This window comes from Salmo salar, chromosome 11 (genome assembly GCF_965601325.2).
Source record: "Salmo salar chromosome 11, fSalSal1, whole genome shotgun sequence".
In the NCBI taxonomy this organism is placed as follows: domain Eukaryota; kingdom Metazoa; phylum Chordata; class Actinopteri; order Salmoniformes; family Salmonidae; genus Salmo; species Salmo salar.
The window spans coordinates 81,372,748-81,398,805 of record NC_138301.1 but is presented as its reverse complement, the minus strand read 5'-3'; the positions used below and the strand labels follow the sequence as shown (position 1 = coordinate 81,398,805).

At 44.6% G+C, this 26,058-nt stretch overlaps 1 protein-coding gene across 3 annotated transcripts in view; it reads right to left on the bottom strand.

Annotated features, from left to right (window-relative positions):
• Positions 1-5,433: 5,433 nt before the first annotated feature.
• arhgef28a (Rho guanine nucleotide exchange factor 28a) overlaps positions 5,434-26,058 on the bottom strand; it is a 107,544-nt gene continuing 86,919 nt past the window's right edge. For all 3 annotated transcript variants that reach the window (XM_082958088.1, XM_014128072.3, XM_045689858.2), the window contains 2 exons: positions 19,091-19,445; positions 5,434-7,668 (listed from right to left, as the gene is read on the bottom strand). In XM_082958088.1, coding sequence (XP_082814214.1) covers positions 7,490-7,668; positions 19,091-19,445 — 534 coding nt within the window. In that variant the 3' untranslated portion in view covers positions 5,434-7,489. The remainder of the gene's footprint in view (positions 7,669-19,090; positions 19,446-26,058) is intronic.

Here is a 26,058-nt window from a genome sequence, read left to right as displayed (position 1 = left end):
TTACTGCAAACAAGCTGGGCATCATTCAAGAGATAAGCTAATATTGTCACACATCAGACTATTCTTGATTTAATCTTGTCTTTACATACAGTGCATTCGGAAAGTATTTAGACCCCTTGACTTTTCCAAATGTTTTACGTTACAGCCTTATTCTAAAATGGATTAAATAAAAAATTCTTAACAATCTACACACAATACCTCATATTGACAAAGGGAAGGGGTTTGAATACTTTCCGAATGCATGTATACTAAATAATATACAATGGATATAAAAAGTCTACACACCCCTGTTAAAATGCCAGGTTTTTGTGATGTAAAAGAATGAGACAAAGATAAATCATGCCAGAACTTTTTCTACTGTTACTGTGACCTATAATGTGAACAATTCAATTGAAAAACAAACTGAAATCTTCGAGGGGGAAAAATGAAAAATAAAAACCTTACAATAACCTGGTTGCATAAGTGTGCACACCCTCTTATAACTGGGGATGTGGCTGTGTTCAGAATTAACCAATCACATTCAAACTCATGTTAAATAGAAGTCATTACACACCTGCCATCATTTAAAGTGACTCTGATTAATCACAAATAAAGTTCAGCTGTTCTAGTAGGATTTTCCTGACATTTTCTTAGTTGCATCTCAGAGCAAAAGCCATGGTCCGCAGAGAGCTTCCAAAGCATCAGAGGGATCTCATTGTTGAAAGATATCAGTCAGGAGAAGGGTACAAAATAATTTCCAAAGCATTACATATACCATGGAACACAGTGAAGACAGTCATCATCAAGTAGAGACATTACCAAGAACTGGACGTCCCTCCAAAATGTATGAAAAGACGAGAAGAAAACTGGTCAGGGAGGCTTCCAAGAGGCCTACAGCAACATTAAAGGAACTGAATTTCTGGCAAGTACCGGCTGTGTGCTACGTGACAACAATCTCCCGTATTCTTCATATGAATGGGCTATGGGGTAGGGTGGCAAGACGGAAGCCTTTTCTTACAATGAAAAACATCCAAGCCCGTGGGAAAATGTGTTATGGTCTGATGAAGCTAAGGTTGAACTTTTTGGCCATAATTCCAAAAGGTATGTTTGGCGCAAAAACAACACTGCACATCACCCAAAGAACACCATACCCACAGTGAAGCATGGTGGTGGCAGCATCATGCTTTGGGGCTGTTTTTCTTCAGCTGGAACCGGGGCCTTAGTCAGGGTGGAGGGAATTATGAACAGTTCCAAATACCAGGCAATTTTGGCACAAAACCTTCAGGCATCCGTTAGAAAGCTGAAGATGAAGAGGAAGTTCACCTTTCAGCACGACAACGACCCAAAGCACACATCCAAATCCACGAAAGCATGGCTTCACCAGAAGAAGATTAACGTTTTGGAATGGCCCAGCCAGAGCCCAGACCTGAATCCAATTGAACATCTCTGGGGTGATCAGAAGAGGGCTGTGCACAGGAGATGTCCTCGCAATCTGACAGATTTGGAGCGCTTTTGCAAAGAAGAGTGGGCAAATATTGCCACATCAAGATGTGCCATGCTAATAGACTCCTACACAAAAAGACTGAGTGCTGTAATAAAATCAAAAGGTGCTTCAACAAAGTGTTAGTTTAAGGGTGTGCACACTTATGCAACCAGGTTATTGTGAGTTTTTTATTTTTCCCCCTCAAAGATTTCAGTTTGTTTTTCAATTGAATTGTTCACGTTATAGGTCAAATTAAAGGTGGAAAAAGTTCTGACATGATTTCTTTGTCTCATTCTTTTACATCACAAAAACCTGCCATTTTAACAGGGGTGTGTAGACTTTTTATATCCACTGTGTGTGAAATTTGTTTTGATTTAGAAAGGACCATCTCGAAACAGGGGCAGGGGAAAACAATACATGTAATCTATGCACTTAAATAACGAATGGAGGATCATGCCAGCCAGGTAGGCTAAACTCCTGTTGTAAAGAAAAGCAATATGCTTAATATTAAGAAAGTTGAGATCTAAATATAGTAGGCCTAGCCTATAGAAAGCTGATGGGATCCTCTTTTTAATAGAGGCCATCACTCTGTTTTCTCACGCAATTGCATAGCCTATAGAAATGTTGTGCAACATGAGCTCATGGTCTCTCATGCAGTGTTTGATTTGATTTTCAATTACATTTGCATTGATGTCAGAGTGATTAGAGGGACAATAGTGCTGAGTACCAGGCAGTTACCACGTTTAGTAGGCTACTAATGACCATCAGTAACATTAGAGCTTGGAGAAGCCTAGTTACTATGACTAAACGCAGTCATGACCGCTGGTGTGGTGGTAATATGGTAACTGTAACAGCCCTAAGCGCAACACAGCTTCTTCACATAGAGTTGATCAGGTTGTTGACTGTGGCCTGTGGAATGTTGTCCCACTCCTCTTCAATGGCTGTTCAAAGGTGCTGGACATTGGCGGGAACTGGAACACGCTGTTGTACACGGCAATCCAGAGAATCCCAAACATGCTCAATGGGTGACATGTCTGATGAGTATGAAGGCCATGGAAGAACTGGGACATTTTCAGCTTCCAGGAATTGTCTACAGATCCTTGCGACATGGGGCCGTGCATTATCATGCTGAAACATGGGGGGATGGCGGCAGATGAATGGCACGACAATGGGCCTCAGGATCTCGTCACGGTATCTCTGTGCATTCAAATTGCCATCGATAAAATGCAATTGTGTTCGTAGCTTATGTCTGCCCATACCATAACCCCACCGCCACCATGGGGCACTCTATGCACAACGTTGACATCAGCAAACCGCTCGCCCACACGAAGCCATACATGTGGTCTGGTTGGACGTACTGCCAAATTCTCTAAAATGACTTTGGAGGCAACTTATGGTAGAGAAAACATTAAATTATCTGTCAATAGCTCTGGTGGACATTGCTGCAGTCAGCATGTCAATTGCATTATGTTGTGTTACAAAACTGCACATTTTAGAGTAGCCTTTGACTGACCTCAGATTAAGGTGCACCTGTGTAATGATCATGGTGTTTAACCAGTTCCTTGATATGCCACACCTGTCAGGCAGATGGACTATCTTGGCAAAGGAGAAATACTCACTAACAGGGATGTAAACACATTTTTGCACAAAATCTAAGAGAAATACGCTTTTTGTGCATATGCACATTTTCTGGGATCTTTTATTTTAGCTCATGAAACATGGGACCAACACTTTACATTGTGTTGTGTTTATATTTTTGTTCATATTAACATGACGCTGTAATGCTAAAGTAGCTAATCCATCAGAAACCTAACTGTCAGACTCAGATACTCAGGGGTGCGTCACTTGAGTGGGTTGAGTCACTGACGTGATCTTCCTGTCCGGGTTGGCGCCCCCCCTTGGGTTGGGCCGTGGTGGAGATCTTTGTGGGCTATACTCGGCCTTGTCTCAGGATGGTAAGTTGGTGGTTGAAGGTTTCCCTATATCCTGCCTGTTTGGCCCTGTCCGGGGTATCGTCGGATGGGCCCACAGTGTCTCCCGACCCCTCCTGTCTCAGCCTCCAGTATTTATGCTGCAGTAGTTTATGTGTCGGGGGGCTATTATCTGTTATATCTGGAGTATTTCTCCGATCTTAACCAGTGTCCTGTGTGAATTTAAATACACTCTCTCTCTCTCTCTTTCAGATGCAGAGAGAGAGAGAGAGAGAGAGAGAGAGAGAGAGAGAGAGAGAGAGAGAGAGAGAGAGACCTGAGCCCTAGGACCATGCCTCAGGACTACCTGGCCTGATGACTCCTTGCTGTCCCCAGTCCACCTGGCCGTGCTGCTGCTCCAGTTTCAACTGTTCTGCTTCGGCTATGGAACCCTGACCTGTTCACCGGATGTGCTACCTGTCCCAGACCTGCTGTTTTCAACTCTCTAGAGACAGCAGGAGCGGTAGAGATTCTCTGAATGATCGGCTATGTAAAGCCAACTGACATTTACTCCTGAGGTGCTGACCTGTTGCACCCTCGACAACCACTGTGATTATTATTATTTGACCCTGCTGGTCATTTATGAACATTTGAACATCTTGGCAATGTTCTGTTATAATCTCCACCTGGCACAGCCAGAAGAGGACTGGCCACCCCTCATAGCCTGGTTCCTCTCTAGGTTTCTTCCTAGGTTCTGGCCTTTCTAGGGAGTTTTTCCTAGCCACCGTGCTTCTACACCTGCATTGCTTGCTGTTTGGGGTTTTCGGCTGGGTTTCTGTACAGCACTTTGTGACATCAGCTGATGTCAGAAGGACTTAATAAATACATTTGATTGATTGATACTGTATTGCCACTAGCAACTTTGGTCTCAGCAGTTACCAGCCTAACAATGTTTTCCCTTTAATATTTCCATTGTCTGTGTTTGTGTCAGTCCCCCATTGAGAGCTCATCTTTATTCAGACCTGCATGCTGCTCTAGTGAACACACGCACGCACACACACACACACACACATTTGTGAACACACACACACATTTGTGCACACACACACTCTTACACAGTTCTCCAGCCTCTCCTTCCGCTTCACTCCCTTAGGCAGCCCCTGCCAGGTTGCCATGGTAACATCTGGAAGCGAGTCCCTTTGTGAAGGTTCTGGAGAGTTAAACTAAAATAAAGGAACATTTTCATTTTCATGCTACTCTCGCTTTCTGCTCCAGCTTCAACATACTGATACAGTACAACAATCCTATGCCGCACGCACCCACGCAAATCCAATTAGACTAGGTATGCCACCAGAGGCTGAAAGCGCTGATATTGCAAAGACTAATCTCAGTTTGAGCTGCAGAGCTGGCTATTGGGAAATAAGGCTAATGGAAACAGTGGAAACACGAAAGAGGCTACCTGGAGAATAGAAGGAGATCAAACACTGGGACTAAACAAACCCATCAAGGTCAGCAAAAAAGATAAGTCCTCTTCTACTACCCTCCAACTTCACTCCCAGGAGAGATTATAGGAGGGGAAAATAAGGGAGAGGGAGGGGTAGAGCGAGAAGGTGGTGGGGGGGGGGGGGGGGGGTAGCTGGCTGTTGTATATCTTATTCATGTTTAGGGAGACAGGCAGGCATGTCATACTAACCTTAGAGCCAGAAAGTGAAGCAATGACTTTCATGCACCTGCTGGCTTGCCACCTGCCACCTGTGTGTCGTTTCATCAAGGTGTCTGTGTTTGTACATGTCTGTATAGGGCGGATGACTGGGCCAGATGAACACCATCTATCCCCATATAACATATTCCAATAACAGGCACAAACCATTGACTGGTATACAGAACTCTCTCAGTCAAGTCAACATGACTGAGCTAGTGTTACAGTGTATGAATTGAAAGGGTTGTCAGTTTGGTGGTTTTACCCATAGAATTTGAATGAATTCTCTACCTATTTCTATGGCTTTACCCTCCTGTTACATTCTGATTCAGAAGAATCTGTATAATAACAACACAAACACATAGAAATGATTTGCATTTATATTCCAAGATATCTACTACAGAGTAATGATGTAAACAAGATGAAATGTACATAACCATATGTCCGTGTTATGATGCACTACAGACAAATCCAACTTACAACATAACATAACCCAACAAGGAGTACTATAAAACAACGATAAAGCTCATCGACTATAAACAAATGAAGGCAGTGAAATATAGACATAAAAGTAATCGACTGTATCACATAGTATTGACAACAAAATCTGAACATAACCATTGTGCTGTTTTATATGTACATAGATTAAGCTACCTATTACAATACCCTTGTGTATAACTACATACTATGGCTGACTTCCAAATGGCACAGTATTCTCTATATTTTTCACACTTTGACCAGAGCCCCATGGGCCATGGTGAAACTTAGAACACTATATAGGGAATAGTTAACCATTCAGGACACACCCTACAATGTCCTTTAGGTCTAACGTTTTGTTTTTATTTGTGTTTTTAATGGTGGCTGTAGGACAGCTAAAGCCTGACTTTCAGGACATCTCAATGGTCATTAAAAAAACAAAACATATTGGCACTAAAGTAGAACATGAATATTCAAGTGCAATGGTACAGCTCTTAGTAAAAAGCAAGGTCACCTCTTAAGTGCGTACAAGATTAATTTCATCAGTCATCCTTCAACCATAGCTTACTAACCCATTACAATATCATTGCCATGCATCATATTGTGATGCTTTTGCTAAAAAGCATCACAATATGATGCTTTTTACTGATACCAGGCTGACTACCCAACTACTACTGACACGTAGACTTTGCTAATATAGTAACTATATGTCAGACAAAATTGTAAATGACTGAACACAGACTACAAGAAACAACGTGCTATGAAATATGTGCCTTGAAAACAATATAAAAAAAATAATCATAATAATCATAAAGAACAAATCAAATTTTGCCATATTTGGTATCATTTACATCCAAAGTATTGTTTACATATAGAGTGCACTTTGTCACAGATGTAATACTTAAAAGTTCATTGAACATACAGTATAGGAATGTTTCTGCCCTATGGTTTTTGACCACGATATGCAGTTGACCCTAATAAAATCTGTACTTCACATAGGTGGTAGTAGTGCAGTGTACTCTACTGTATCATTGATGGATTGCTACGGTCACAACATTATTCCTTAAAAATCACAAGTCCTTCAGATGAAAACAAAGGCGTAGCCAGAGTCAGACAGGCTGAGAAACACACCAAATCCCTTCTGATCATGGCATTTCACCTCATCCTTCACATCTAATGTGTTTACCGCATCCTGCTCGCCTTGTAAATAGAGCTTGTCTGATGAATGTGCGAGCAGCAGTTTATTCCGTCACTAGACAATCAACCACTGACCGACTGGAGAGATTCAGCCTTTTTAGTGATATCTGACCCTCTGCTCTCTCTTTTTCTCCCTGTGGTAACAGAGTAGACGCCATTTCATTTGGGGAGAGCCTAATAAATAGCGCTGGAGAGATGGGGGCTAAAGGACAAGGGAGGGACAGAGAGAGGTAGACTGAAGCAGACTTAGGGCAGTGTGGGCCAGGGAAACAAAGAGATGGAGACTGATACAGGGGTGAGGAAAAAGGGGGAAGGCACTGCAGTAGGGTTGGGCAGGGGAAACAGAGAAATTGATTATGTCAACGGAGGGCCTCAGGCACAAAGGCCCGGTGGCAAACCTGGAGCTGAACTCTAAACAGAGACGGATAAACACACACTGTACATTCATTGACAAATATATACATATAGCAGTATAAAAGTCTCTCTCACAGACAACACTTGGAGACACATATGGAGGGCACCTGGCTCAGAACATGGAGGGCAGAGAGGCAAAGCATGATGGGGACGGGAGATTACTTTACATGTGCCAGATCTGGTTCTTCTTTAAACCTGGCCTAGCTATTTACTATCCAGTCTGAGCCATCAAAGTCAATCCAGTCTGTGATTCCGAGCCTTACTAAATTCATATAAAGTCTTTTGAGCCCTGGATTTGAACCAGAGGGCTTAGGGTCTGTCTGTCCAGCCTCAGAGGTACACAATGTTCTCCTCTCCCCCCTCCTCCCCATCCCCACTCTCCGTCTCCAGGGGGACTAAGGAGGAGAGGACCAGTTGGTGGTCGCCATGGTGAGGTACACCCTGAAACTGTCCAGCCACAGTTGCCGTCGAGGACCACGTCTCCCTCACATAGCTGTGTGTGTTTATATCTGTATGGGTATAAATACATTATGATTATATTCATTAATATTAAAGAGATAGTTCACTCATAATACAAAATGACACATATTACAAAATGACACAAAAGTATCTACAATGAATTGTGAAGCAAAAAGAAAACGTACTTATAGATGATTTGAACATACTGCGAAAAATGCTAATATCGGTCCCATGACTTGAATGGGATTTGTGCCACAAATGCTAAAATGTTAGCAAGTAGAAACAGTGCCAGGGAAACTAAACCAAAGCATGGATTCATACCTTGTCAATCGGAAACCATTATGTAATTTGGATGAAGTATCCCTTTAAGCAATTAATCATAGATATTAATCATAGATATTCAAACTTAACCAACCACCAGCATTAAAGGCCCAGTACGTGATTTTTTTATATATATTTCCACACCGTGAGATTGGAATAATACTGTGAAATTGTGAAAATTATGATAATGCCCTTTTAGTGTACGAGCGGTATGAAAAGACCACCTGAAATTGGTGGGATGGAGTTTTGGCCTGGCTGGTGACATCACCAGGTGGTAAATTAGTTAATAGTCCGATAAAAAAAAGAGAGTTCCAAACCTCTCTGCCAATAACAGCTAGTTTTCAGTTTTCCCCTCCCCACTCAGACCACTCCCAGACAGTCCTAGCTAGTGCTGAGCGATTAGTGCTTTTTGAATTTGGTTTCGGTTAGAATATTTTTTTTAATCATTAAATGCACTATGTATTATGTGGGTTGAATGCTGTAACTGCTTATCACTTATAACCATTCAACATACTTTGTTGTAGTTTTTTGTACTTTTCCCCCTTTTTCTCTCCAATTTCGTGATATCCAATTGGTAGTTAACAGTCTTATCCCATAGCTGCAACTGCCGTACGGACTCGGGAGAGGCGAAGGTCGAGAGCCATGCGTCCTCCGAAACACGACCCTGTGTGTCAAGAAGCAGACTTCGGTCGCCAGTTGTACGGTGTTTCCTCCGACACATTGGTGTGGCTGGCTTCCGGGTTAAGCGAGCAGTGTGTCAAGAAGCAGTGTAGAACATTGATTCATGACACACTGCTCGCTTAACCCGGAAGCCAGCCACACCAATGTGTCGGAGGAAACACCGTACAATTGGCGACTGAAGTCAGCTTGTAGGGCACCAGGCCCGCCACAAAGAATCGCTAGAGCGCGATGGGACAAGGACATCCCGGCAGGCGAAACCCTCCTCGAAACAGGATGACGCTGGGCCAATTGTGCGCCGCCTCATGGGTCTCCCGGTTACGGCTGGCTAGCCTAGCGCGTCACCCCCAACGTAGCATTGCGGACTTCTCCATTGACAATGATTGACTTCCGCCGGAACCCAAAGAGTTTCATGCATCTGGTGGACATGAGGTGAACGAAACACAGACCGGACAAGTAGCCACGCGATGGATTATGGTCATTTTAGTTCCTTATAACGTTTTCTGCCCTAAACTATGTAGAACATCTGTTGGAAAATCCCTACTACATCGCACAGTTTGGGCATGATATGATTTATCTCTAGAGAAACTGCAGTGCAAGGTGCGCATTGAGCTCTCAGAAAAAAAACCGGAACGAAATGGAATTGAAATAATTGAACCAACGTCGGTCAATTAGTTATTTAAAAAACAAAAAAAAGAATTTACATTTTGGTTAATCGCATAGCAGTAGTCCTACCAAAATTGTTGCTTAAGCTTTTTTCGTTTATTTTGTACCATTTTAATTGAAAACAATCAAATCTATTTCATTGTTATCCAGAATGTATTTGATATTGAGATAGAAATGGCTGCATTGGACCTTTAACTATCTCTCTCACATACAACAGCCAGACATGAACAATAATAATTTTAAGCGAAACACACAGAGCCAGAGGAGAGAAGGGAAGGAGGGAACGACAAAGGAGAAAGAGGGATGAAGAGAAACCGAACAGGAAAGAAAATATAAAATAATAGAACAGCTAGCTAGATAAATAGCCCATCAGGATGGACCCGGCTGACTGCCCACTATAATGAGTTCATCCTAAAATTGTTGAGCCTCATCCATCTCCTCTCTAACTACATACATCAACCACCGCAGCTGTGTGTAGGGGGGTGTGTGTGTCATACATCAACGACCGCAGCTGTGTGTGGATGTGTGTGTGGGTGTGTCATACATAAACCCCTGCAGCTGTGTGTGTGTGTGTGTGTGTGTGTGTGTGTGTGTGTGTGTGTGTGTGTGTGTGTGTGTGTGTGATACATCAACCACTGCAGCTGCATGCAGTAGTGTCCTGTTTCCTCCCAGCACAAGAGATTCAATGAATAACACAGCCTCAGTTCAGCCATTGATAAAAAAAAGAGAGTTTCACTGACTGTTGTCATTTTGGCACTGTCATCATTATCATTAGGAACAAAAATGACACCTGCAAGCCCAGATGGGGCCCTCAGAATGAGGAAGGAGGGAGAGTGTGTGTGTGTCTCTGTGTTTGTGTTGATGCGTGCATCACAGGAGGCCTCTGAGGGGAGGACGGCTCATAATAATGTCTGGAACGGAGCAAATGGAATGACATCAAAGAAATGGAAACCGGGTGTTCAATGTATTTGACACCATTCCACCTATTCCGCTCCAGCCATTACCACGAGCCCGTCCTCCCCAATTAAGGTGCCACCAACAACCTGTGGCATGCATGCATTTGTGCACATGTGTGCATGTACGTGCACACGCAAGTGTGCGCTTGTGTGTGTGTGTGTGTGTGTGTGTGTGCATGCGTAGGACAGGTGCATAGCCATGGCCTTGGAGTGAGTGAAGGGAGTGTTCGACCATTAGATCATTAGGTGGGGTGAGTTACATCCAGAGGGGTGGATACTGTCTAGCAGTAGGTGTGCTGTTGTGGCTGTGGTAAAAGATGGTGTGGTCTATAAATCGCCTTATTGTGTTCCCATAGGAATTGTTTAATTTTAATTGAACCTTTATTTCACTAGGCAAGTCAGTTAAGAACAAATTCTTATTTACAATGACAGCCTACCGAGGAACAGTGCCTTGTTCAGATGCAGAACGACAGATTTTTACCTTGTCAGCTAGGGGATTCGATCCAGCAAACCTTTCAGTTACTGGCCCAGCGCTCTAACCACTAGGCTACCTGCCGCCCCAGAATGTGTCAGACTGTCTAAATACCACTGGTGTGTGTGTGTGTGTGTGTATGTGCGTGCGTGAGTGCATGCCACTGTAAGCCATGATCTTAGGCTTTTCACTGGGTTCTGATAGACGGGGCTGTACTGTAAAGCCATAGGACACAGACTTTCTCACTTGTCACTACACTCCTCACAGGGACGTGGGTCAGACTGATCGGAAGGCTACAAGAAATGGAGGACATTTTGGAAATGCAATAGAAGGGATTTACTGTTCAAATCAGTGACATAAAATGCAATGGGATATTTTGAATGAATTTAACACCACGTGTAATGTCAGGAGGCTTGTCAATTCATTAAAAGGCCTCAGGATGATCTTCACACTAAGGTACACTCACAGAACTACAATGAGATTCTATTTCTATGGGTCCAGTACAGTAACTCACTACACCGTCATAGTGAGCACTGATCTTCATAGCTTTTATAACATCTTTCTTTTCAGACGCAAACTAGTATTCTGGTACATTACTTATTTTCAAAAGGCCATAATTATTCAACAGCTAGGCGAGATGAGAATATCTGATTGGAATCATTGGATCATAAGTTGTTTCAGGAAATTCAGTCTTTCCAGTTTTTCCATTATCACTGTGTAGGATGACATTATGGAAATCCTGAGAGAGGGAACAATCCCAAAGGCCCTGTGTGAGGGAGCAGAACAGTCCACACCTGGAGGTGAGGATGAGAAATAGAATCAAACTTCTGATAGCTCTGAGCAAGATATGGAGGATTTCCATCTGAAATAAGACCTTTTTTTGGATCAAATACTAGATAAATAAACATTATATAAAAAATATTCAAGGTGAGATATTGGTTTCCTGGAAGCTATTCTAGTTGTGGGATGTGAGAGTTCTGTGATGTGGGATCGTATACAGACTCAGAGTGCACTAATACAGTATACCACCAAATACAATGCATGAAATAGTAATGAATTGTGGTTAGATCTTATACCGTCTATGAGATCAATAGAAGGTAAGAAGGTGAGACACACTGTACATACAAAAGTATGTGGATGGGATTCTGTTAGATGACTAATGTGATGTAGATGGTCGAGCGGCTTCACTGTAAGTATAATGTATGTTTTATATGTGACCCATTTCAGGAAACAAGGCGTATGTCGCAAGTTACGACTTCACAGGAGAGACATTTATTTGAATGTTGTTGTTTTTTTGTCAAAATGCGTTTTTAGGCAGAAATGCCTTCTGGAACGTGAACTTTCATGTGCCTTAATAACAAACTTGTATGCCATCTGTAAATACAAATAAAATAGTTAAATTGTGAGCCTTGTTGGTTAAGCCACAGAAACAGACACCAACCTTCCCACTAGCCATGATTGGCTGAGATAATGAGTGGACTAAACATGTGTAACAGTGTAGGTTCCGTCCCTCTCTTCGCCCCAACCTGGGCTCGAACCAGGGACCCTTGCACACATCAACAACTGACACCCCACGAAGCATCGTTACCCATCGCGCCACAAAAGCCGCGGCCCTTGCAACGCAAGGGGCAAGCCTACTTCAAGTCTCAGAGCGAGTGACGTCACCGATTGAAACGCTATTAGCGCGCACCACCGCTAACTAACTAGCCATTTCACATCGGTTACACATGCCGAGAGAGGAGTTTGGATTGGTCTGCCATATAGAAGAGCTGGTCAGTCTGTGTTTGTAATCCTATTGAACGCAGATATAACACATGTCTAATTTTGACAGAAAGTGGTTTCATTTCAAGCTAAAGTGTACTGTTAGCTAGCTAGCTCCCTAGCTAACGTTACGTGTATGACGTTATCATTTGTGTCCTAGAGCCGTTTGCTTTGCTAGTTAGAGCCTAATGTTAGCTAGCTAACATTGAACCTGGTTGGTTAGCTCCCAGGAGATTCATGCAGGGTAGTAATGACATGATTTGGCACAATGTTCATTGTTGTTTAACTCGCTAACGTTACGTGACGTGTGTGACCTTACACGTTATTTACCTAGCTAGGTTCATTTTTTACCTAGCTAGCTACATGTCTTAAGCTAAAGTGTACAACACCCGTTGAATATGGCTAGTGTCAGTAAACGTCGGCAAAAAAGCATAATGAAATTGTTGCCAATGCATTGTGCCAACTGTAAAGTTTGGTGGAGGAGGAATAATGGTCTGGGGCTGTTTTTCATGGTTCGGGCTAGGCCTCTTAGTTCCAGTGAAGGGAAATCTTAACACTACAGCATACTATTCTAGACATTCTAGATGACTCTGTGCTTCCAACTTTGTGGTAACAGTTTGGTGACTGGTCCTGTTTCAGCATGACAATGTCCCGATGCACAAAGCAAGGTCCATACAGAAATGTTTTGTCGAGATCGGTGTGGAAGAACTTGACTGGCCTGCACAGACCCTGACCTCAAACCCATCAAACACCTTTGGGATGAATTGGACCGTCGAGGGCAAGCAAGGCCCGATCTCACCTAACATCAGTGCTCGACCTCACTAATGCCCTTGTAGCTGAATGGTATTAAGTCCCCGCAGCAATGTTCCAAGTCAACATTTAGCGGAAAGCCTTCCCAGAAGAGTTGAGGCTGTTATAGCAGCAAAGGGGGGACCAACTCCATATCAATGCCGATGATTTTGGAATGAGATGTTCGACAAGCAGGTGTCCACATACTTTTGGTCATGTAGTGTTTATAGTGGAAGAATGGAAGAGTGTGGAGGAGAATGAACTCCTTGAGAGGGAAGACAACATATGCGTCCCAAAAGGAACCCTATATCCTATAAAGTGTCCTACTTTTGAACAGACCCCTAAGGATGGTCAAAAGTAGTGTGCTAAATAGGGAATAGGGTGTCATTTGGGATGCAGACACCATTCAAGCAGCGGGACACTAATCCGAACGCTTATAATAAATCCTGCTACACCCATCAAACAGGCAAAGCATCAATACAGGACTAAGATCGAATCCTACTATACCAGCTCTGACGCTCGTCAGATGTGGCAGGGCTTGCAAACAATCAGGGATTACAAAGGGAAACCCAGCCGCAAGCTGCCCAGTGGCGCGAGCCTACCAGACGAGCTAAATGCCTTCTTTGCACGCTTCAAGGCTAGCAACACTGAACCATGCATGAGAGCACCAGCTGCTCTGGATGACTGTGGGATCACACTCTCCATAGCCAATGTAAGTAATAACATTAAATAGGTTAATATTCACAAGTCCGCAGGGCCAGACGGATTACCAGGACGCGTTCTCAGAGCATGCGCTGACCTGCTGGCAAGTGTCTTCAGTGACATTTTCAAACTCTCCCTGACCCAGTCTGTAATACCAACATGTTTCAAGCTGACCATCATAGTCCCTGTGCCAAGGGAATGTCAAAGTAGCCTGTCTAAACGACAATCGCCCTGTCAACTCACATCTGTAGCCATGAAATGCTTTGACAGGCTGGTCATGGCTCACATCAACACCATCATTCCAGACACCTTGGATCCAGTCCAATTCGCATACCGCCCCAACAGATTCACAGATGACGCACTCCAACCTGCCCTTTCCCATCTGGACAAAAGTAACACCTTCAACACCATAGTGCCCTCCAAGCTCATCACTAAGCTAAGAATCCTGGGATTGAACACCTCCCTCCGCAACTGGATCCTGGACAACCTGAAAGGCTGACCCCAGGTGGTGAGGGAAGGCAACAACACATCCGCCACGCTGACCCTCAACAGAGGGGCCCCTCCTGTACTCCCTGTTCACCCACGACTGCGTGGCTGGCATGACTCCAACACCATCATTTGGTATTTGGTATTTTATTAGGATCCCCATTAGCTGTTGCACAAGGAGCAGCTACTCTTCCTGGGGTCCACACAAAACATGAAACATGACAATACAGAACATTAATAGACAAGAACACCTCAAGGACAGAACTACATCAATTGAAAAAATGTGCCTACATATCAATACATACACACAAACGGTCTTGATCAAATAGGGGAGATGTGTTTTGCCATGAGGTGTTGCTTTATCTTTTTTCTGAAACCAGGTTTGCTGTTCACTTGCGCAATATGAGACGGAACGGAGTTCATTGCAATAATGGCTCTACACAATACTGTACACTTTCTTAAATTTGTTCTGGATTTGGGGACTGTGAAAAGACCCCTGGTGGCATGTCTGGTGGGGTAAGTGTGTGTGTTAGAGCTGTGTGTAAATTCCCTAAGCAAACCATTTGGGATTTTCAACACTTTAATGTTTTTATAAAAATAAGTAATGCAGTCAGTCTCCCCTCAACTCTTAGCCAAGAGAGACTGGCATGCATTGTATTTATATCAGCCCTCTGATTACAATAAAGAGCAAGACGTGATGCTCTGTTCTGGGCCAGCTGCAGCTTAACTAGGTCTTTCCTTGCAGCACTCGACCACACAACTGGACAATAATCCAGATTAGACAAAACTAGAGCCTGCAGGCCTTGCTTTTTGGAGTGAGGTGTCAAAAAAGCAGAGCATCTCTTTATTATGGACAGACCTCTCCCCATCTTTACTACCATTGAATCTATACGTTTTGACTATGACAGTTTACAATCTAAGGTAACGCCAAGTAATTTAGTCTCCTCAATTTGTTCAACAGCCACACCATTCATTACCAGATTCAGCTGAAGTCTAGAGCTAAGGGAATGATTTGCACCAAATACAATGCTCTTAGATTTAGAGATGTTCAGGACCAGTTTATTTCTGGCCAACCATTCCAAAACAGACTGCAACTCTTTGTTAAGGGTTTCAGTGAATTCATTAGCTGTGGTTGCCGATGCGTATATGGTTTAATCATCAGCATACATGGACACATATGCTTTGTTTAATGCCAGCGGCAGGTCATTGGTAAGTTTGCAGATGACACGACGGTGGTAGGCCTGATCATCGACAATGATAAGTGTGGTGCCAGGACAACAATCTCTCCCTCAATGTCAGCAAGACAAAGGAGCTGATCGTGGACTACAGGAAATGGAGGACCGAGCACACCCCCAATCCAAATCAAATGTTATTTGTCACATGCGTCGAATACAACAGGAGTAGACCTTAAAAAACCTCTTAAGGATCCGCCCATTTTTTTTAAATTTTCGCCTGAGATGACATACTCAAATCTAACTGTCTGTAGCTCAGGCCCTGAAGCAAGAATATGCACATTCTTGGTACCATTTGAAAGGAAACACTTTGAAGTTTGTGGAAATGTGAAAGGAATGTAGGAGAATATAACACAATTGATCTGGTAAAAGATAATACAAAGAAAAAAAAAAAAACGTTATTTTGTATTTTATTTGTACCATCATCTTTGAAATGTAAGAGAAAGGCCATAATGTATTATTCCAGCCTAGGTGCAATAGACATTGGGGCCACTAGATGGCAGCAGTGTGTGTGTGTGTGTGTGTGTGTGTGTGTGTGTATGTGTGTGTATGTGTGTGTGTGCAAAGTTTTAGACTGATCAAATGAACCATTGCATTTCTGTTAAACATTTTGTGTCAAGACTGCCCAAATATGGCTAATTTGTTTATTAATAACTTTTTATGTTCAAAATTGTGCACTCTCCTCAAACAATAGCATGGTATTCCTTCACTGTAATAGCTACTGTAAATTGGACAGTGCAGGTAGATTAACAAGAATTTAAGCTTTCTGCCAATATCAGATTTGTCTATGTCCTGGGAAATATTCTTGTTACTTACAACCTCATGCTAATCGCATTAGCCTACGCTAACTCAACTGTCCCGTGGAAGGGACACTGATCCCGAAAAAGTTTTAATTATAAGCCCTTAACCAGCAATGCTTTAAGAAGTTTAAAAAAAATAGAAAATAACTGTTAAGTAAAAAACAGAAATTAAAAGGGAAAACATTTATTAAACAGCAGCAGTAAAATAACAAGCGAGGCTATATACAGGGGGTACCGGTACAGAGTCAATGTGCGGGGGCACCGGTTAGTCACATGGATGGGGCTGTAGTGGAGCAGGTCAAGAGCTTCAAGTTCCTCAGTGTCCAAATCACTAAGGACCTATCATGGTCCAAACACACCAAACCAGTCGTGAAGAGAGCACGACAATGCCTCCTCCCCTCAGGATGCTGAGAAGATTTGGCATGGGCCCTCAGATCTTCAAAACATTCTACAGCTGCATCATTGAGAGCATATTGACTGGCTGTATCACCCCTTGGTATGGCAACTGCTTGGCATCCGACCATAAGGTGCTACGGAAGGTAGTGAGTATGGCCCGGCCAAGTACATCACTGGGGCTGAGCTCCCTGCCATCCAGGACCTCTATACCAGGCGGTGTCAGAGGAAGGCCCTAAAAATTGTCAAAGACTCCAGCCACCCAAGTCATAGTATGTTCTCTCTGCTACCACACGGCAAGCGGTACCGGAGAGCAAAGGCTCCTGAACAGCTTCTACCTCCAAGTCATAAGACAGCTGAACAGTTAATCAAATGGCTACCCTGACTATTTGCATTGACCCCGTTTTTATTTGCACCAACTTTCTTGCACCGGCTCTATGCACATTTACTGGATTCCATACACACACACACACACACACACACACACACACACACACACACACACGCATTTTGACGCCACACTCACAAATAGAATAGACACACTTTCACACCCTTCACATACTGTACACTGCTGCTACTCTGTTTATTATCTATCCTGATTACCTAGTCACTTTTAACCCTACCCACATGTACAGTACATATTACCTCAATTATCTCGTGCCCCTGCACATTGACTCAGTACCAGTACTCTTTGTATATAGTCTTGTTATTGTATTACACTTTTCTTACTTTTTAACTATGCATTGTTGGGAAAGGGCTCGTAAGTAAGCATTTCATAGTAAAATCTACACCTGTTGTATTCGGCGCATGTGAAAAATAACATTTTATTTGAACATCCGTCAATCCTGCTGACCTGTCAGATAACATACTGTACATCTCTAACTGGACAGGAGCAGTGCGTTATGGGGACTGTCTGGGGTCGCAGAGGGATGCATTGTGGGTAAGATGTCAGGTATGATCAGGCCCTGTGGTAGATGGGGTTAGAAGTATCCACACCTCTGTCTTATTGACAAGAGACTGTGATTCTACGGTGGCTCATGTGTGGTCAATAACAGTAGGGGATAATAAGGCGATCGATGGAGAGAGATTGTGCTCTGGTCGCAATCTTTAGTAAACAATGCAGCAGCCTGTTTTACTGATATTTACTATAGCGAAAACCATTAAACAGGCCATTAAAACAGGAGCATCCCTTCTAGTGTATATTCAACACGTGGCCCTCATTATAGCTAGTAATACTTTCACCTCACTGGTGTAATGTACATGTTACACCAGTGAGGTATAACAGTTGAAACCTGTGAGGCACATAGACGCAGACAGATGTCGGCTGACACGTCAGCAGTTAAATACAGATGAATATGTGTGTGCATCTCTCATCCCTTCCTCCCCTCCTCCTCCTCCTCCTGCGATGACAAATCGTGCTGTAATGAGTTTTGTAAAGATTTTTCAGATCAATGTTCCAACCCATCAGCCATGGGGCTCTGAGCTGTGATCCACTAGCTGTTGTCCGCCCCGGCCCCCGACGCGCGATAGATAGAGAAAACATAGATTTTTTTTCTCTCTCCTAAGCGAGAAAGGGGCCGGTGCTGGTGGAGGTGGTAGTGGGCGGAGTGGGGGGGGGGGGGGGGTCAGGGTTGAGGGGGGTTTCTTTGCCAGAAGACACTGATTAACTGGGAAAGAAGAACAAACAAGGCCTCACATCTCTACGGAAACTGAGACAGCCTGTGTGTGTGTGGGGTGTGTGTGTGGGGTGCGTATGTGTGTGTCATACATCAACCACCACAGCTGCATGCTGTAGTGTGCTGAATTATATTTGCTTTCACATGTGTATGTGTGTGTGTGTGTGTGTGTGTGTGTGTGTGTGTGTGTGTGTGTGTGTGTGTGTGTGTACAAAGGTTGTGTTTACTCTCTCACAGGTAGCAGGTAGGACTCATGATATCATGTGTTATCACAGACAGACAGACAGAGCGAGAGAGAGAGAGAGAGAGAGAGATAGAGAGAGAGAAAGATACAGGAGAAAAATATTCTGTTATATTGCTGATGCCACATGTAGTTATATGGTATTTAGCAGTCAATGACAGATCCCATCATATCATCCTGTGTGTTATCAGTCAAATTCAGCAGAGAAAGCCTGAATTCATCCTGTATTTAGGATTAGAGAATAAACAAATCTCTTTAACAGACATGGATTCACACAACTTTACTGAGCTGGGTCTTACCGTTGGGTGTGTGCTCTGTCCCCTGTCTACCTGAGGTTGTGTAGAGGTACCCAGTGACACCGGCACCCCCCGCCCAGCACTGGGGTGTGTTTGTGTCAGGGTGGAGCGGGGGAGCCTTGGAGAGGGAGAGGGGTTGGAGCGTGTGTCTCTGGCTGGAGCGGGCCAGTATGGTGTTCAGGCTGTTGTGGGCTCGAGGGTCATCTCCGTATCCCAGGGACCCACCTCTCTGGTGCTGCTGCATGTGGTGGTGCACGTGGCGGTTGTTAAGCACCTTCGATGTGGTGAACGCTGCCTCGTTGACAAACACTGAGCCGGCATTGTCAAGATGGACACCGGACTGACCAGGAAGTGAGTCCTATGGGAGAATAAAGGAGAAGAATGCCATGTTAACACAACTCTGACCATGATGACAGCATGAACATAAATATACAGGGAAACCATTATGCAACATTATGTTATTGTGTACATAATGTTGCTGCTACCGTCTCTTATGACCGAAAATAACTTCCGGACATCAGAAAAGCGATTACTCACCGCGAACTGGAAGAAACGTTTTCCTTTAACGAGTCCGACGAGAAGGATATGCTGCTTTCACTGGAACAGGCCCAGATCCACACCTTTTGTGTGAAGAAAAGACGCCGGAAAAGATCGAGGATCCTTCTGAGAATCCGTAGGCGAGCGAGTAAACTCCCAATGCCTGCCATTCTTGCTAACGTGCAATCGTTAGAAAATAAAATTGATGACCTACTATTAAGATTATCCTACCAACGGGACATTAAAAACTGTAACATCTTATGTTTCACCGAAATGTAGCTGAATGAAGAAAAGGACAATATAGAGCTGGCGGGATTTTCCATGCACCGGCAGAACAGAGACGCTACCTCTGATAAGACGAGGGGTGGGGGTGAGTGTCTTTTTGTCAATAACAGCTGGTACGCGATGTCTAATATTAAAGAAGTCTCGAGGTATTGCTCGCCTGAGGTAGAGTACCTTATGATAAGCTGTCGACCACACAATCTACCAAGAGAGTTGTCATCTGTATTATTCTTAGCCATCTATTTACCACCACAAATCGAAGCTGGCACTAAGACCACTCTCAACCAACTCTATAAGGCCATAAGGAAAGATGAAAATGCTCGCCCAGAAGCGGCGCTCCTAGTGGCCGGGGACTTTAATGCAGGCAAATTAAAATCAGTTTTACCACATTTTTACCAGCATGTCACATGTGCAACCAGGGGGGAAAAAAATCCTAAAAGCTCTCCCCCGCCCTCCATTTGGCAAATCTGACCACAATTCTGTCCTCCTGATTCCTGCTTACAAGCAAAAACTAAAGCAGAAAGTACCAGTGACTCGCTCAATATGGAAGTGGTCAGATGACGCGGATGCTACACTACAGGACTGTTTTGCTAGCACAGACTGGAATATGTTCCGGGATTAATCCAATGGCATTGAGGAATACACCACCACAGTCATCGGCTTCATCAATAAGTGCATCGATGACGTCGTCCCCACAGTGACTGTACGTACATATCCCAACCAGAAGCCATGGATTACAGGCAACATCTGCATTGAGCTAAAAGCTAGAGATGCAACTTTCAAGGAGCGGGAGCCTAATCCAGACGCTTATAAGAAATCCCGCTATGTCCTCAGACCATCAAACCATCAAACAAGTAAAGCATCAATACAGGATTAAGATTGAATCCTACTACACTGGCTCTGATGCTCGTCGGATGTGGCAGGGCTTGAAAACTATTACGGACTACAAAGGGAAACCCAGACGCGAGCTGTCCAGTGACGCGAGCCTACCAGACGAGCTAAGTGCCTTTTATGCTCGCTTCGAGGCAAGCAACACTGAAGCACCCATGAGAGAGCCAGCTGTTCTGGACGACTGTGTAATAACGCTCTCGGTAGCCGATGTGAACAAAACCTTTAAACAGGTCAATATTCGCAAAGCCGCGGGGCCAGATGGATTACCAGGACGTGTACTCAAAGCATGCGCGCACCAACTGTCAAGTGTCTTCACTGACATTTTCAACTTCTCCCTGACCGAGTCTGTAATACCTACATGTTTCAAGCAGACCACCACAGTCCCTCCCTGTGGCCAAGGAAGCGAAGGTAACTTGCCTAAATGATTACAGCCCTGTGGCACTCACGTCAGTAGCCATGAAGTGCTTGAAAGCCTGGTCATGGCTCACATCAACACCATCATGCCAGAAACTCTAGACCTACTCCAATTCGCATACCGCCACAAAAGGTCCACAGATGACACAATCTCAATCACACTCCACACCGCCCTTTCTCACCTGGACAAAAGGAACACCTATGTGAGAATGCTGTTCATCGACTACAGCTCAGCATTCAACACCATAGTGACCACAAAGCTCATCACTAAGCTAAGGACTCTGGGACTAAACACCTCCCTCTGCAACTAGATCCTGGACTTCCTGACGGGCCGCCCCCAGGTGGTAAGGGTAGGAAACAACATGTCTGCCACGCTGATCCTTAACACTGGGGCCCCTCAGGGGTGTGTACTTAGTGCCCTCCTGTATTCCCTGTTCACCCCTGACTGCGTGGCCAAACACGACTCCAACACCATCATTAAGTTTGCTGACGACAACGGTGGTAGGCCTGATCACCGACAACGATGAGACGGCCTATAGGGAGGAGGTCAGAGAACTGGCAGTGTGGTGCCAGGACAACAACCTCTCCCACAACGTGAGCAAGACAAAGGAGCTGATCGTGGACTACAGGAAAAGGCAGGCCGAACAGGCCCCCATTAACATCGACATTAACATCGGGTTGAGAGTTTCAAGTTCCTTGGTGTCCACATCACCAATGAACTATCATGGTCCAAACATACCAAGACAGTCGTGAAGAGGGCACGACAAAACCTTTCCCCACTCAGGAGACTGAAAAGATTTGGCATGGGTCCCCATATCCTCAAAAGGTTCAACAGCTGCACCATTGAGAGCATCCTGACCAGTTGCATCACTGCCTGGTATGGCAACTGCTCGGCATCTGACCGTAAGGCGCTACAGAGGGTAGTGCGAAAGGCCCAGTACATCACTGGGGCCAAGCTTCCTGCCATCCAGGACCTATTTACTATTTACAGTGTCATAGGCTGTAAAATTCCAAGATAGCGTAGGAGTCGGACATGTGTTTTGTCTTATCCTGTCCTGTGTTAATATCGTTTTTTTTCGTTTTCCTCGTTTTCGTTCGTATATATTTTAATCTCACTTTCCATCTACAGACTGAATATACTCTCCTGCAATTTATATACTTTATATACTGCTATTTATATACTTTAGAACCGGTACTCCCATTAGCAGCGATCCAGCTAACTAGCTACTAGCTAGTATTCAGTTAGCCACTGCTAGCCGTCTTCACCGTTAACTCGGACAACAGCCAGCCTCAGCTCGGTCAATACCTGCCAGTCTGCACAGCATGATATCAACCCAGAGCATGTCATACTGCTTTTTCTCTACCACATCTCCGGATTCCTACCGCAAGCTCTGAACCTTTACACCGGATCATTGCAGCTAGGTAGCTGCAGTCCAAGTGTCTACTCCTGGCTAACGTCTCTGTCCCAAAGCAAGCACAAGTTGGGCCTAGCTCGATGCTAGCTCAAGGCCATCTCCCGGCTTGCCGAAGAGGTCCACCAGCTAATTTGTGGGCTACAATACCTCTTTTGCCAATTGGCCTGGACCCTTTACTGCCGACACGGAGCCCTGCCAATCCATCACGACTGGTCTGCCGATGTAATCGTCCAAGGAGGAAGTAGTAGCGACTACTGAATCGGCTTCCTGACTCACCTATTGCTACTCATTGGACCCTATGATCACTTGGCTACACATGCCTCTCCCTAATGTCAACATGCCTTGTCTATTACTGTTTTGATTACGTGATTATTGTCTTAATTCACTGTAGAGCCCCCAGCCCTGCCCAATATGCCTTAGATAGCCTTTTTGTCCCACCCCCCACACATGCGGTGACCTCACCTGGCTTAACTGGTGCCTCAAGAGACAAAACCTCTCTCATCGTCACTCAATGCCTAGGTTTAGCTCCATGGTACTCACATCCTACCATACCCTTGTCTGTACATAAAGCTATGAATCTATTCTTCCACGCCCAGAAATCTGCTCCTTTCACTCTCTGTTCTGAACGCACTAGACGACCAGTTCTTATAGCCTTTAGCCGTACCCTTATCCTACTCCTCCTCTGTTCCTCTGGTGATGTAGAGGTTAACCCAGGCCCTGTAGTCCCCAGTTCCACTCCTATTCCCCAGGCGCTAACATTTGTTGACTTCTGTAACCGTAAAAGCCTAAGTTTCATGCATGTTAACATCAGAAGCCTCCTCCCTAAGTTTGTTTTATTCACTGCTTTAGCACACTCCGCCAACCTTGATGTCCTAGTCGTGTCTGAATCCTGGCCACTGAAATTTCCATCCCTAACTACAACATTTTCCGACAAGATAGAACTGCCAAAAGGGGGCGGAGTTGCAATCTACAGCAGAGCTAGCCTGCAGAGTTCGGTCATACAATCCAGGTCTGTGCCCAAACAATTCGAGCTTCTACTTTTAAAATCCACCTTTCCAGAAACAAGTCTCTCACCGTTGCCGCTTGTTGTAGACCCCCCTCAGCCCCCAGTTGTGCCCTGGACACCATATGTGAATTGATTGCCCCCCATCTATCTTCAAAGTTCGTACCGTTAGGTGACCTAAACTAGGATATGCTTATCACCCCGGCCGTCCTACAATCTAAGCTGGATGCCCTCAATCTCACACAAATGATCAAGGAACCTACCAGGTACAACCCTAAATCCGTACCCATGGGCACCCTCTTAGATATCAGCCTGACCAATTTGCCCTCTGAATACACCTCTGCCGTCTTCAACCAGGATCTCAGCAATCACTGCCTCATTGCCTACGTCCGTAATGGGCCCGCGGTCAAACGACCACCCCTCATCACTGTCAAACGCTCCTAAAACAATTCAGCGAGCAGGCCTTTCTAATCGACCTGGCCCAGGTATCCTGGAAGGATATTGACCTCATCCCGTCAGTAGAAGATGCCTGGTTGTTCTTTAAAAGCGCTTTCCTCACCATCTTAAATAAGCATGCCCCATTCAAAAAATGTAGAACTACGAACAGATATAGCCCTTGGTTAACCCCAGACTTGACTGCCCTTGACCAGCACAAAAACATCCTGTGGCGTTCTGCATCAGCATCGAAAAGCCCCCGCGATAGCGAACTTTCCAGGGAAGTCAGGAACCAATATACACTGTCAATTAGGAAATCAAAGGCTAGCTTTTTAAAACAGAAATTTGTATCCTGTAGCACTAATTCCAAAAAGTTTACAGACACTGTAAAGTCCATGGAGAATAAGAGCACCTCCTCCCAGCTGCCCACTGCACTGAGGCTAGGAAACACTGTCACCACTGATAAATCTACAATAATCGATAATTTCAATAAGCAATTTTCTACGGCTGTCCATGCTTTCCACCTGACTACCCCTACCCCGGCCAACAGCTCTGCACCCCCTGCAGCATCTTGCCCAAGCCCTCCTCCCCCGCATCTCCTTCACCCAAATCCAGACAGCTGATGTTCGGAAAGAGCTGCAAAATCTGGATCCCTACAAATCAGCCGGGCTAGACAATCTGGACTCTCTCTTTCTAAAATAGCCGCCGAAATTGTTGCAACCCCTATTACTAGCCTGTTCAAACTCTCTTTTGTATCGTCTGAGATACCTAAAGATTGGAAAGCTGCCGCGGTCATCCCCCTCTTCAAAGGGGGAGACACTCTAGACCCAAACTGTTATAGACCTATATCCATCCTGCCCTGCCTTTCTAAAACCTTCGAAAGCCAAGTTAACTAACAGATCACCGACCATTTCGAATCCCACCGTACCTTCTCCACTATGCAATCTGGTTTCCCAGCTGTTCATGGGTGCACCTTAGCCACGCTCAAAGTCCTAAACGATATCATAACTGCCATCGATAAAAGACAGTACTGTGCAACCGTCTTCATCGACCTGGCCAAGGCTTTCGACTCTGTCAATCACTGCATTCTCATCGGCAGACTCAATAGCCTTGGTTTCTCAAATGACTGCCTCGCCTGGTTCACCAACTACTTCTCAGATAGAGTTCAGTGTGTCAAATCGGAGGGCCTGTTGTCCGGACCTCTGGCAGTCTCTATGGGGGAGCCACAGGGTTCAATTCTCGGGCCGACTCTTTTCTCTGTATACATCAATGATGTCGCTCTTGCTGCTGGTAATTCTCTGATCCACCTCCATGCAGACGACACCATTCTGTATACATCTGGCCCTTCTTTGGACACTGTGGTAACAAACCTCCAAACGAGCTTCAATGCCATACAACACTCCTTCCGTGGCCTCCAACTGCTCTTAAATGCTAGTAAAACTAAATGCATGCTCTTCAACCAATTGCTGCCTGCACCCGCCTGCCCGTCTAGCATCATTACTCTGGACGGCTCTGACTTAGAATATGTAGACAACTACAAATACCTAGGTGTCTGGTTAGACTGTAAACTCTCCTTCCAGACTCACATTAAGCATCTCCAATCCAAAATGAAATCTAGAATCGGCTTCCTATTTCGCAACAAAGCCTCCTTCACTCATGCTGCCAAACATACCCTCGTAAAACTGACTAACCTACTGATCCTTGACTTCGGCGATGTCATTTACAAAATAGCCTCCAACACTCTACTCAGCAAACTGGATGTAGTCCATCACAGTGCCATCCGTTTTGTCACCAAAGCCCCATGTACTACCCACCGCTGCGACCTGTATGCTCTCGTTGGCTGGCCCTCGCTACATATTCGTCACCAAACCCACTGGCTCCAGGTCATCTATAAGTCATTGCTAGGTAAAGCCCCACCTTATCTCAGCTCACTGGTCACCATAGCAACACCCACACGTAGCACGCGCTCCAGCAGGTATATTTCACTAGTCATC